Below are 13,325 nucleotides of genomic sequence, written 5' to 3'. Positions count from 1 at the left end.
ACGAAGAATAGGCGTGTTTATACACATGGGTGTATGTGCACAGACACATTTAAAAAAAAAAGACAGATGCATGCAAGGAACTATTTGTGCATGCAAATACAAAAATGTGCACACACACAGACAGTATCTCCAGACTCACACAAACTGAAACTGACAAAGTGCCACCCCATGATACCATTAGAACAGTTTAAGGTCTAAACCTTGAGTCTGCAGATATACAACATGCTGCTATTCTGCACTGTAACTAAACATGTTGAGGTCTAACTAACACGCACGCGCACACACACACACACACACACACACACACACACACACACACACACACACACACACACACACACACACACACACACACACACATTGCCACCTGAAAACTCTATAACATTTCCCCAAGCTACAACACTCAAGAAGGGGAGCCTAAAAAGGCAGATACAGGCATGACATAAAGACCAGCTAAACAGGGCAGAAAACTGCAGTTCTACAAACAGAAAGAGACAGGGCAGGACTGGATAGGAAAGCACAGAGGAGACACAAGCAGACGAGCACAGGGGACTGGGAGCAACCGATGATAAGAGTGAGATTTAGGTACAAGGCAAAGCAGGAAAATGGAGGGTGTAAATATCATAGTATCTCACTGGATATAAATAAGTAAGTAAGTAGCTAATATGTGAAAAAAAACATAAACAACTAAATGAAAACTGAGAATGACATTCTTGTGAGAGAAACATAGTTAGACAGGGAAGAAATACTGTGAGCAGGTGTGGGAGAAACTTAGAGGTCCTGATGTGCTTGAATGAAAAGACCTCTTAAAACCCACCAACGTACACACAAACACACACACACTCACAGACACAGATTGCTGAAAATAGAGAGGATGAAGGAAGGACAATAGTAGAATGTGACAATTACTGGGTTACCATCTAAGGATTTAAGAGAGTGACTGGCCTGAGAGAGTGAGTGCCCATTGCTGAGTTACTGACAGGCGGACATAAACTGTGGAAATACATGTACAGCAGTTTCAAAGCGACCCAATGATCACCTAAGTGATTGTGTATTAGGTGACTTTTAAGACCCCAAGTGGTTTTAACAAATCCAGTGAACAAAAGGGGCACATTTGAAACCAACCCAATTTGCCAAATTGTTTCAATAGATTTTGTTACTTTTAAAACTGCTGTTGGATGTGGCTGGTTAGCTCAGTTGGTAGAGTGGGCGCACACGTGCAAAGGAGGTTTATTCCTCGACGCAGAAGGTCCAGAGTTCGAGTCCAACCTGTCCCGTTCTTCCTGCATGTCTTCCCCCTTTCGTATCTGAGCTTTCCTAGCCAGCAAAGGCAGAAATGCCCCAAAATAAAAAACTTCTGCATTTAAGAGCAATTGTATTCTTTTAAACAGGGCTATAAGCGACATCAGCATTTTCGCTAACTTTCTGTCCATTCTCGCTAACTCCCCAGTAAGCCGTAAGGCTAGCTGTGCATCACTTTTCAACCCCTTCCTAACTTTGAGGTTTTTCCAGCGATCAAATGCCACACCGATGTAAATGCAGGTCATGCATGACTTTCTTATTTCTGGCAGCTTTGTTTTGTCCTCTCTCTTCTTCCACAGTCTTCACTCGCTTTGCATATTTGGTGATATAGGCTGTGCCTGAATAGGTAACATTGGCTTCGCCTGATCCGCAATCCTCAGTCTCGCTGTAGCTGTGCTGTAAGAGCCATGTACACGCAGTGAGGACCTCCTCTTTGTAGCGCTCTCTCTCTCCTGATTGGATAGAGTAGGAATGGGAAACCAAAAATTCATTCTTTGTTTACTGAACCACAGAGGGACTTGGAGGCCCATGTTGATGATCACACTGTAAATAAACCTTACTGTCCTTTAAGTTTATGAAACAGCTTCACACTATTAAGGTGCATGTAATACACACTGTATACTGTATACACTGTATATGCGTACTTTTTGAAAGTTTTGCACAGTTCAAACTAGTCTCAACTTCTTATCTTCCTTTGATGTTCTCGCCACATACCGGCATAGTTAATGCATTTGTCAACAGATGTATGACTTATCCCTGCATCTTTCATTAAAAACATTAAGCAGATGTTTGAGATTTGGCAGTTAATATAGCCTTGACAAAATGAGCATTCCATGTACTGCACAGTGATGGGAGATTGTTTGCCTCTGCGTCATCCCTCACAATCATTACATATATCCCTTAGATTCAGTCCATTTCTAATGCAACTACTTAAAAACTACAGTATCTTACCAACTGGCTGCATTCATGGTCAAACAAAACTGTGTTTGCTTAGTTGTTGTTGTTTAAAGGAGAGTGGGGTGATGGGTATTTAGGGACTAACAAACAGAGAATGGTTGAAAGCACGCTATCTGAGGCGAATCACTCTGCCTGCTGGGTGATCTATAGCAAAGCCTTGACCAAAGACAGCCCGACAGCCATAAAGCAGTGTTACACAACAGACCACATGTACAGGCCTGGGAGACAGGTGAGAGACTGAGGCAATGAATGTGATAACACAACAAGGATGAAGAGAAAGCAGAGGGAGAGATGTGGAGCGTGGAAGGAAAGGAGACAGAGAAAGCAGAGAAAGCAAAGGACAGAAAGACAGAAGAGCTAACAGACAGAGAGTGTTGTCAAGCAGTGTGGAATCCAAAAATAATTCACCTACATTTCGTAACTGTAATTTAACATAGGGACAGATGTCTTATAAAGCTCACGGTATTCTGAGTGCGTGACAAATCTCTGGAAAATCTCTGGCAAATTCAAGAGGATCAAACTATTATTAAGACCTTTAAAAACTGATCTGTTCACTGATTTTGAGTGCTCACTCTGTATCTCGCTTCAGCAAATTTCTCCAGTCTCTCGGTCTCCTACACAAAGCAGTAGTATGTGATTCTGACAATGTGTTCCTCTCAACAAAAAAGTGATTTCTCTCAATGTCCATTTTTCAGCTAAATGTACTGTGTCAAATCCTCTCTCTCACCGCTAGAGAGGCAAACTGTTAAGGTCATCTCTTTCTGTGAGCAGGAAATTGTGGGACTCTGTTTCAGCAGGAAACTAGATGCCATTCTCTCCCATTCACTCCCTCAACAAAAGCTACATGTCAATATCTCACTCTGTCACTGTTTGCCAGTCTGGAAATAGAGAGTGATGGCACCATTTAGAGCCAAGTGTGAATACACTCTGACACAAGGCCTGACAATAGAACAGACAGTCTCTGTTCGCGAGAGACCTAAGATTAGACGGTCCACAAGGAATCCCCTGCTGGAGAGATTAGTTCCATTGATGCTGCTCTCCGCGGAGTATTGAGACAGAGTGTGTGTGTGTGTGTGTGTGTGTGTGTGTGTGTGTACTTAATATGAGCAGTAAACGCTGAACAAGTTGCAGTCAACCAAGTCAAATGTATTTCCATACCTCTCACCCTTTGTCTGGTGTCAGTCTAGTCTCTGCACCCTTGCACCATTTTCTAGACTTATGTAGAGAACTTCTAAGAAAGTTAGAGTTGAACAGCCACTTACCCTTCAGTTTCTCCACCACACTTTGCCCGGCTCTCTCCGCCACCTGCCCGTCCTCCCTTTGGTAATGGTCATCCAGGAATCGGGCAGTAGCTTCTGACAGGTGGACCTTGCCCGCCACGCCCAGCTGCTCCATCAAGTTAGCCAGATTGACATCGTTTGACCACACATCAAACTTGAAGCGCTTCATTCCCAGGATCCCACACAGGACGGTGCCCGTATGGACGCCGACACGCATGCTGACGGTCTCACATGTCTCCTGGCAGAACTGCTCTATGGCTTGGATCATGCCCAAGCCCATCTCTACACAGCAGTAGGCGTGGTCTGGCCTCGGCTCAGGGCAGCCAGCTACACAGTAGTAGCAATCTCCCAGGGTGCTGATCTTCTCACAACAGGTTAGTTCACAGAGCCGGTCAAAACGTCCAAACAGATCATTGAGAAGGCCCACCAAGGCCGGTGCTGACTTATTGGCAGACATTCTAGTGAAACCCACAATGTCCGCAAAGAGAATGCTGACAGGCTCCATGCGTTTCATATTGAAAGGCCGGAAGATTATCTGTCCACGTGGGATGGAGGTCTTCTTGCGTTTGTGATTGTTATAAGGGTAATTCTTGCCGCTTGTGGCAATTTGGGCTTGTGAGGCTCCACCGCTTCCTCCACCACCCACTGAGACGGCGGAGGCAGAGCAGGCACCAGAGGAATAACGCTTGCCGGAGTTCTCACCGCCGCCCTCATCATCACCTTGCTTCATCAACTCATCTGCAACTCGCCGCGGCATGACAGAGTGGATCATACGCTCCTTCAAGGCCTTCTCCACTTCCAGGTCTTTGCCGTGCATGATAGCCTGGCCCACTTTGAGGAAGGTGCTGCGGGATCGCACCTCCGACATGATGAACAGGTGGATGCCAATGACATGGGCGCACAAGTGGAGCAGAGCTTTGGCTGGGCCCAGCCAGCGGAGGGTGTCTCCTTCCCAATCAGAACCTGAACCCACTAACCCTGTCCCCCATCCAGTAGTGTCATAACTCTTTTGAAGCAAGGGCAGCCATTCTAATGCTTCAAATAATATAGAATACAGGAGCCCTAGCATCACTGAGGCATACAGACGGACATGAAGGACACTGTATAATAACAACAGAACCTCCATGCACAGGGAAAAGGTTCCCACGGGGGAGATGCAAGGGGCTAGAGATGGTGCTACTTGTGGGGGATATGAGGCATTGCCACCGCCAGCCCTCTTCAGCTCAGTGTAGCCAGCAGTCTGTATCTGTGGAGCTAAGGTGATGGCGAAGGTGGCCGCGATCAGGAGCAAGGATGTTTGGTTGTACAGCCACGTGTAGGGTTGGGTTAAGGTGAATAAAAAGAGCAGCACTAGGAGGACTAAAAAGGAGGCTGTGGGGACTAGGAAGGCCATGGGGTTGCAGCGGTCACTATTGACCGCAAAGTACACCCCCCAAAGTACAGCTGCCACTGCCAGGTAAAACAGGACATGACGGAAGCGCCGCTGTGTCTGAGGAAAGCATCTCTCTTGGCACGCTTCTTCCAGGATGGGGGAGTCAAACTTGGGGTCCCAGCACTGAGCAGCAGAGCGCTCGAACAGCGGCGGCGCCTTCCTACGCACCCTGGAAGTGGTGGTCCCGGCCGGTCTGGAGTCTGAGCTGCAGCTGGAGGAAATACTGTATTTGTGGAGGTTAGGGTTGATTTTACTCACACCCCCGAAGCCTCCGGCTCCTGCTCCACTGCTGGCAGCCCTCAGCGGCTCATGTTGATGCACGTGTGGCGCGCTGTTGGTAATCCGCACGGTCACGGCGCCATCCCCGCTGGAGTCGCAGCTCACTTCCGTGCCGTGCATGAGAAGCTGCCGGTGATGTTGCAGAGTGGCCATATTGACCGTTGTGACGAGAAATATGAGGGGCGCGGGGAGGTGTTCAATATTAATAATATCTTCTGATGGCCCTCAGGCAATTAGACGCGGTGCGTGGACACCGAGTGCACATGTGGCACGGAGAGGAGGGAGGAGGCGGCGGTGAGAGAGTGACAGGCAGGCAGACAGACAGAGGGAGAGGGAGAACGAGAGAGCAAAGGTGTTTGTTGGAATAATCACAGTGCATGAATGGTGAGCACGGCACAGACGTCTTTGCTACGCACACAGCAGCCCGCACACTCACTCGCACAAGACGCGCCGTTCCAGTTTCTTGAGCAGCTCATTATCCGAACCCGGGTTTGCGTCAGTACACATCACATGTATCCTTCTCCAAAGAGGCTCTGGGTCTGAGCCCGGCTTTCCCTCCAGCTGCGGTAAAAACACTGTCAACACTCTTTCTGCCTCCTGAATTGAACATCCTTCTCGGAAAGGACTGGTTAGTGATGCAACGATGATATGCCTTCATCAGGTCGGTGCTGACGTTACATGACTGAAAATGACCTCATCTGGATGTGCGCAATATTTCGATACTGCTGACATTACAGAATCAGACAGCGTCAGGAAAAAATACCCAGATTGTTCTTCATTCCGAAATAACGTCGATTGCGTGGTAGGACAGCGTTAGGGCCAGGGCTTCATTGTGTGAGCAGATACAGACTGTCAACAGTTGGCGTTGTGCACAGCAAGTGGCTAGAAAAGTTACACTGTCCCTCTTATCTCCACAACATGTGCGACAAATGGTCAATTTACATTTCCCTCTCCCCTCTTAAAACACCCCCCCCCGCCAAAGAAAAACCCAATCTTGTCGTTATGAACAGCTAGTAGTGCTAAAATAAAAACGTGTGTGGACTGTATACACTTTCCACCATGAAGCATTAAACTGTAATAAAAACAATTCCTCACTTAAAAGGCTATTCTCGTTTCACATAAAGTAGTTTACTTTATATGCTGTGAATGTTTTACGTTAATAATTCCTTCTTGAAATATGGGCAAACTTAATTGTGTTAATTAAAAAGTAGGTGATCTGTAATTGGGGCGGCTTTACCTTCCACTACATCCCCTCTCATAGCCTACATGTCCAAAGGATTTGCATTTCTTATTCCCATGCATTCTCCTTCCATCTTTATTTCAGCGGGCCCATGGAAATAGTCCAGACTGAGATATTTGGGAGCCCTGTCCAGTCCGAGATCCAGAGCATGAGAGGCCTGACAGGCAGGCCTATTCCCACGGATCCAGCCCCGTCCTTTCCTGAACTCCCTCTCCGGATCTCCAACGATTATTCCCCCTCTGCCTTCCAAAGAGGGGATCGGGAGGGGTATACGATATTCAAAGACTTAATTCGAAAAGAGAAGCGCAGAAAATACCATCCGCTGGCCCGCATTAGTGTAGGTTTGCCTCTGCTGGGAGTGTCTGCAACTTGTTGCGCGCAGTTGGCAAAATATACTGCTATGAGGAACAGCCTCGGTCGGAGCAGGCTGGTCTATAAATAGTGATGATCAAAACTCTTGCAATAACAACACCAACGGTGTGTAACACTTAAACTGCTTGTCATAAACTTCATCTGTGGAACAACATAAGAGCTTAATACATACAAAAACGTAGTAGGCTACTTAGAAATCACGCCGTACAACGCGTGCAAAACGTCAGCGATAGGCCCCCCTCTCGTTTCCAAAAGCTCCCAAACTTTTTTTTTTCCCAGGCCGTATTTCCTGCGTTTGGAGAGGAGAGACCCAGTTAGGAGTCTCTGGCTATTTGGAGCAGAGGCTGGGTTTCCTCCCCTTGCATTCCCCCACAGCAAAAAAAAAGTAGAAAATCCCCAGATCAATGAAGGAAACCCCTTGGATATATCCTCGGTGAGATTATCAAAAAGCGCCCTACAAACGGCACTATTTCTCCTTATTATCAACCGATTCCTTAGGTCTGGATAGCACTAGTTTTTGCTGGCATGCTTGTGTCCAACAAACACAACACTGTGCGCTCTGGCTGTGGTGCGTCCTCTTCCGTCCGCCGCTGGTTGCCTCCCTTTTCCCCCTGATATAGCTCTCCGCTGGATTTTGGGGCTAAATAAAAACAGACCTACAGCGGGAGTTTTGCTGCTGTTTTTCCGTCTTATCCGGGCGAACGTGATATCTCCGCTCCTGTAGCTGCCACCATCTTCGCTGTGAATGGGTCGGAAATCCTCCCCCAGCTGTTGTGGCGGTGCGGGTTGGTGCCTGTCAAGCAAACCACAGTTTATAAAATAAAATAAAAGTAGCCTACACGGTTTCCGGTCTTTCAAGACGGCCAATAAGATAGTTAAATATTTAATTGGCTTAGCTTTCAAAGGCTACAGAATACAGGAAGGTTTAGAAAGGATATAATCATTTTGTTGGTTAAAGAAGCATCATTTAAAGATGGGCAAAAGCATGAGGCAATACAATAAAACATTATTAAAAGTATAGCCTAACTTTTTATTTTATAATACATAGGCTAATGAATTATAAACAACAACGTTGGCCTACTTAATAACATTAGCTTACACATCGTTGGCCTAATATGATTATTACTTTACATTTGTTTTTTATTTAAAGTGTAACTCGGGAATGTTAGGCCCCAAGTTTAGTGCACTTTCCTGTAGCCTATCTGTGTCAGGTGGGCAACTGGCACGCCTCTTTAGGAAAGTAGCGACACGTTGTGAGCCTACGGTCTATTCTTTCGGCCCATAGCCATCTAAGTAAATATTGGACCCATTTCTCATGAAACACAATATTGCCCGAAAATTCGGACACTAAAAACGGGCAAATTTGGAGGAAATGAACTTTGTATGAGACCTGTTTCTGTCTCAGCAACAAACTCTCGCGAGATCTGGAGACAGTAGGCAAACTTAATCAACTAAACTAACGTTCGCAAACGCCAAAGTTAACTCCTTTTCGTAATGTTAAATATGGCATTCGTAAATATTATGTAAATATCTAACATTATCAATGTTAGCTTTTCATCCATCTACACAACTTAGCCTACAACACTTACAAACTCCACGCCCTAGGAGACACGTAGGCCTACAATGTCATACTTTTGGCGCGGCTTGGAATCAAATGCACCATCTCTAGTTAGAGAGTAGCCTATCTTTGACTGAACTAAGATATGTACAAGTAGTAACGTTACCTAAGTGAAACACAAACAATTTAACGCCTTTAATTTGAAGGCAGACTCTGACCTCCGGTATCTCCCTGATTGTCTCTGCCTCACTTGACGGTTGGTGGTGTGCTGGATGTAGGCTATAATACATCCATGGTGGATGTCCAGAGTGGAGCCCGGCTGCGTTCATATCGCATGTAGTAGGCTATAGCCTAGTCTCTACTTTAAAAGTAGCGTTGCTACTGCTAAATTATTATCAACCCCCTATTACAATCATAAATATTATTAATTACATTGATCACAGGCTAGAAATAGCCTACAGGTGTGTGGCATGACAGCTATTAGAAGGTGTTATTTCATTCTTGTTCAGTTCATTTTTTGACTCATTCCTTGAACCTGTATTATCATTACACACTCGAGTTGAGGTAGGTTATGTTTTCAAGTGGCCTATACTGCCTAAAATCTGAGATTAATAATGTTTTCAAGGTATTCGTTCATATAGTAGTCTTTCCTATTTTCTGTATACGTAGCATGACACAGTCTACTACACAATGATTGGAAGGGGTGTGTTGACTGGCTAAGTTTGGTGTATTATGTAACTAACCCATACCATACTTATAAGCAGTGTGGACCTGGTAAGGCATTATTTTTTATGCTATTTTATTATAGTAGGCTATTATAATTTGCTTTACAGAGATGCATTCGGAATCAGAAAATGATTTATTGCCAAGTAACACTTACAAGGAATTGCCTTGTTGGATGGTGCATACATAAACATATTAGTAGGAAATAAACAATGAGAAACAAATATGTACAATATAACTCTTTAACATTAAGAAGAAAAGAGGCTTAGGTGTTTCTCATATCTTATAGGGGAATTGTTTTTGAGGGGACTCAAAATTACACAGACATTTCCACAACCCAAGTAGATTACATAATGTAGAAAATGAAGAGGTATGAAAGGAACTTGTCAGTTTGGCAACAGTTTAATCTCCGAGGCCAAGTATATTGAATAAGGAAATACCACGAGGAAGAAAGGAGGAGGGTTTACTGTGCAGTGGCCTATTACACAATAAGAGTTCTCAAGGGAAAATTGTGCAGAGGAAACACAAATGTATTGTTATTTATATCTAAGGCACGTTGGCTATCACATATCCGAGGTGGTATGTACTTCATCAGCATGAATGGACACAATACTGGATTTTGTATAGACCACGTTGTACTTTCAGCTGGAGATAGTGAAATGATGGGATTGTAAACAGCAGGTGAATAAAACGAAGATAAACTAGGTAACAAACAGTTACAGTATAGTACAGTTTCAGTGTGTGTGTGTGTGTGTGTGTGTGTTTTTGTGTGTGTGTGTGTGTGTGTATGTGGTATGTGGGTGGCATGTGCATGTGTGTGTGCTTATGGTTGAGAGCTGTGTGTCCTTTGAGAAAGCCATAATGTTTAAACTTTGAATCCAATAAAGCAAGTAAGCCACTATGCATTGTTAAAGTGTTTGTTTGTGTGTGTGTGTGTGTGTGTGTGTGTGTGTGTGTGTGTGTGTGTGTATGTGTATCCGTGTAAGTGGTACGTGGGTGGCGCGTGCATGTGTGCATGCTTATGGTCGAGAGCTTACAAGAGGCCTGTTTGAAGAGTTGATAAAGCTGCACTGATAAGTCTTTGTTAACATTGTGCCTTAAACCGGGAGCACGGCCTGTCTGCTAAGCAAACACAGATTATACACAGAATATGAGCTCCATATTTACAGCATTTATTACATATGTGCAGGTGTGTTCATGACCTGTGTCGCGTGTGTCATCTTGGTGTAGTTGATGATGTGATATTTTATTGGACACTGTGGGGAAATTAACTCCTTGCCTTAGAGCTCAGGGTCAGCTGCAGGACAGCTGCAGATTTTCTTCCAAGTATTTGAGAAGTACCAGAGAGGAGACACGCTGCCAAAGGATATGGTGACAAATAGGCTTAACTCCGCTCGTATTAAATGGTGAGTTTTTTTTCTTGAATGTGTTCTACTTTTGAAAAGCCCATGTGCAGTTTCACAAGCAGCATTTTTTTGTTTGTTGCCAAGCTAGCATCATGGCTATAGAATAGGTATGGCAAGTCAGTTATTCCACTACGTTGGTCTTGACTGAAATCTCTCAACAGCTATGGGATGGATTTCAACGAAATTTTGTACAGACTTTCGTGGTGCCCAGAGGATGAATCCTAATGACTTTGGTGATCCCCAGACTTTTCCTCTAGCGTCCCTATGAGGTTGACAGTTTTGGTTTAGAGTGGGATGTGAGAGATATTTCTCCAATACTTTGTTTCACAACCAATTACTGTACCTGCAAAACTATTGACATTCCCATCAGCCTCAGGTGCATTTAGTGTTTAGTCCTATTTAGTAAATATTAGCTAAATACAGGCTAAACTGGTGTAGCCCCTGGTAGCATGACACAGATACAGGCTAAAGGTCATGGTTTCCATGAGACATTTCTGGATGACTTTTGTGTGGTTTATTTTATTTTAAAATAATGGTATTTAAAAATCACCAATCCATTAGTTAAATCTAATCAGTAAAAATTACAGACTGTCCTATACCTTCAAATCCACAGGAAACCGGCATATTGTGGCCTCCAAGTGCCCAACCAAATGTCACACTCTTAACTAAAACGGTAAAACGGACCATCCACCTAATATTTAAACCAACTAAAGCAGGGGTCTTCAACATGTTTTAAACTAAGGACCCCTAAACTGAAAGAGAGACGGAGCAGGGACCCCTTACTACATACTGTATATTGTATAAAATTAAGTTGCATATTAAATTGGGCCTAAAATAAAGTGTTGGGTGGCCTAAAGCCTTTATACATACCTTTTTTAGTGCATAGAATACTAAGCTGTTAATATAATTATTGTGGGCATGATTTTATAAATCATCTTTAAATGTTCCACATACTGTACATGTGGCACATTGGATCCTTAGGATGGCTACCTTAGTGACTACCTTACCTATAGGCCAGTAAGCCTATCATGCTAATTAATATATTGGATTCATGTTAAAACATTTTAATTTGGAAAAAAACTGGAAAAAATTAACTATAATTTGGTGCGCCCCTCTGCAGTGACTCTGAAGACCCCCTAGGGGTCCCGGACCCCCTGTTGAAGATCTCTGCACTAAGGGAAAATGAATGACTGGAAAGAGACAGGATGTCAGAAAATGTATGATTATATCTGACATTATTTATGTCAGACTATTTATGTCACGTAGGAAGGGGTTTCCATATAATGTACATATGGATCAATTTGTTTCAGCAAAGTTAGTTTTAATTACTGTTCAATAAAAAAGGAATAGGACGCTGGTGTGAATAAGTGCGGTTAAAGGAAGTTAGTCAGAGACACAAATGCAACAACACACAGACGCAAAGAAAAAGATGTCATCACCACTGGGATTCATATTCTGCTCGACAAAAACATTTGTCGTGGTGGTGTGCCAAATTACTATTCTAATGTGTTACTGTAAGAATTTTTATAACAAATTGCTGCATTCAAATACAGCTTTAGATGTTATCTATATTGACATTTATACTGTAATTTGTTTCTGCTGTCTACAGAATGATCTACAGTTTGATGCTGTACTAAATTAATTTCATAGTAATTTTTGTTTGAGTATGTGTTTTAATTTAAATGTGATTTTAAAGTAGACTTGAGTGAGTCATTGTCACAGTTCAGTTGGCTCTGTTGGGTATATGGTTAAGGTGGGATCAGTCCAAAGAGTGTTCATGGTAGCAACACCAAACTAACTTCAGACTGACCACTTCTGTCAAAACACATACACTCTTCGGGGCATACAGAAATAATTCACTGCTTTGAATGAACTCACACCTAACTTAATAATACAGAAAGTGTAACAACATTTTATCATGGCAATCTATAAGTGAGAAAAGTATAAGAATATGCATACGTGTGTATGGATTATCACTAAATGCATTAAGATAGAACTGTGTCTTTTTTTTATTAAAAGTACGGTATAGTTGTTAAAACCCTTGAAGCAAAAGTGAAGATGTTTTCTCCATGTTTTTCTAACAGGGGATTGTCTTCTGTTGTCTCCTTTTTATTTGCATTACTAATAAAACTGATAGAAAGAAATAAAGTTTACAGTATTTCTACCATGCCAACTGCTATGTCGTTAGTCTGACTCATAACACAATGAATTTAGGCGCCTCCTGGTGGCTGTTTACAGTCACGGCAGGGGATCATTTGTCAACAGCTATCAAAAAGCGGCATTTCTATTTTATTGCTAATGGGCTTTTGGGCTGATGTGTGCTCACCCAGCTGTTACAAATTGAATCATGTTCCTAAATCATACAGTGCTGTTATGTATGAACAAATAGTCTGCATAATGTCATTCTGAAGGTGCAGTTTCTCCGACTCTGTGTGTTGTGAGGGTGAGAGCTGCTGCTTTTAGCTTTCATTTTTCATTTTTAGCTTTCCATATTTTCCAAACCTCCCTTTCGCTGCATTTTGCAGCAAAACATCCAATCATGATATGAATTATGTATTTTTTTCAGTTGAGATTTCATCTATAATGTCTTTTTAACCTTAAAAATGAAACCAAGCCTGCAGGGTTTTTTTTATATTGTTGTTTACTCAAAAGAAATCACTCAAAAGAATGACAATTACAAACAGACCTAAAAGAACAAGGAAAAGATGACAATTTAAAGGAAATCCCCATGTGGTACGCAGCCGTGTTGGGGTAAAAAACTAGCAACAGTTCAGAG

General features: G+C 43.1%; 1 protein-coding gene across 2 annotated transcripts in view; it reads right to left on the bottom strand.

Annotated features, from left to right (window-relative positions):
• Positions 1–6,193, bottom strand: part of LOC114565456 (adenylate cyclase 9) — a 37,229-nt gene extending 31,036 nt beyond the window's left edge. For both annotated transcript variants that reach the window (XM_028593518.1, XM_028593526.1), the window contains exon 1: positions 3,522–6,193. In XM_028593518.1, coding sequence (XP_028449319.1) covers positions 3,522–5,403 — 1,882 coding nt within the window. In that variant the 5' untranslated portion in view covers positions 5,404–6,193. The remainder of the gene's footprint in view (positions 1–3,521) is intronic.
• Positions 6,194–13,325: the final 7,132 nt, after the last annotated feature.

Source organism: Perca flavescens, chromosome 2 (genome assembly GCF_004354835.1).
Source record: "Perca flavescens isolate YP-PL-M2 chromosome 2, PFLA_1.0, whole genome shotgun sequence".
NCBI lineage: Eukaryota > Metazoa > Chordata > Actinopteri > Perciformes > Percidae > Perca > Perca flavescens.
The sequence above is the reverse complement of the archived record's forward strand: the minus strand, read 5'-3'. Positions and strand labels throughout refer to the sequence as shown.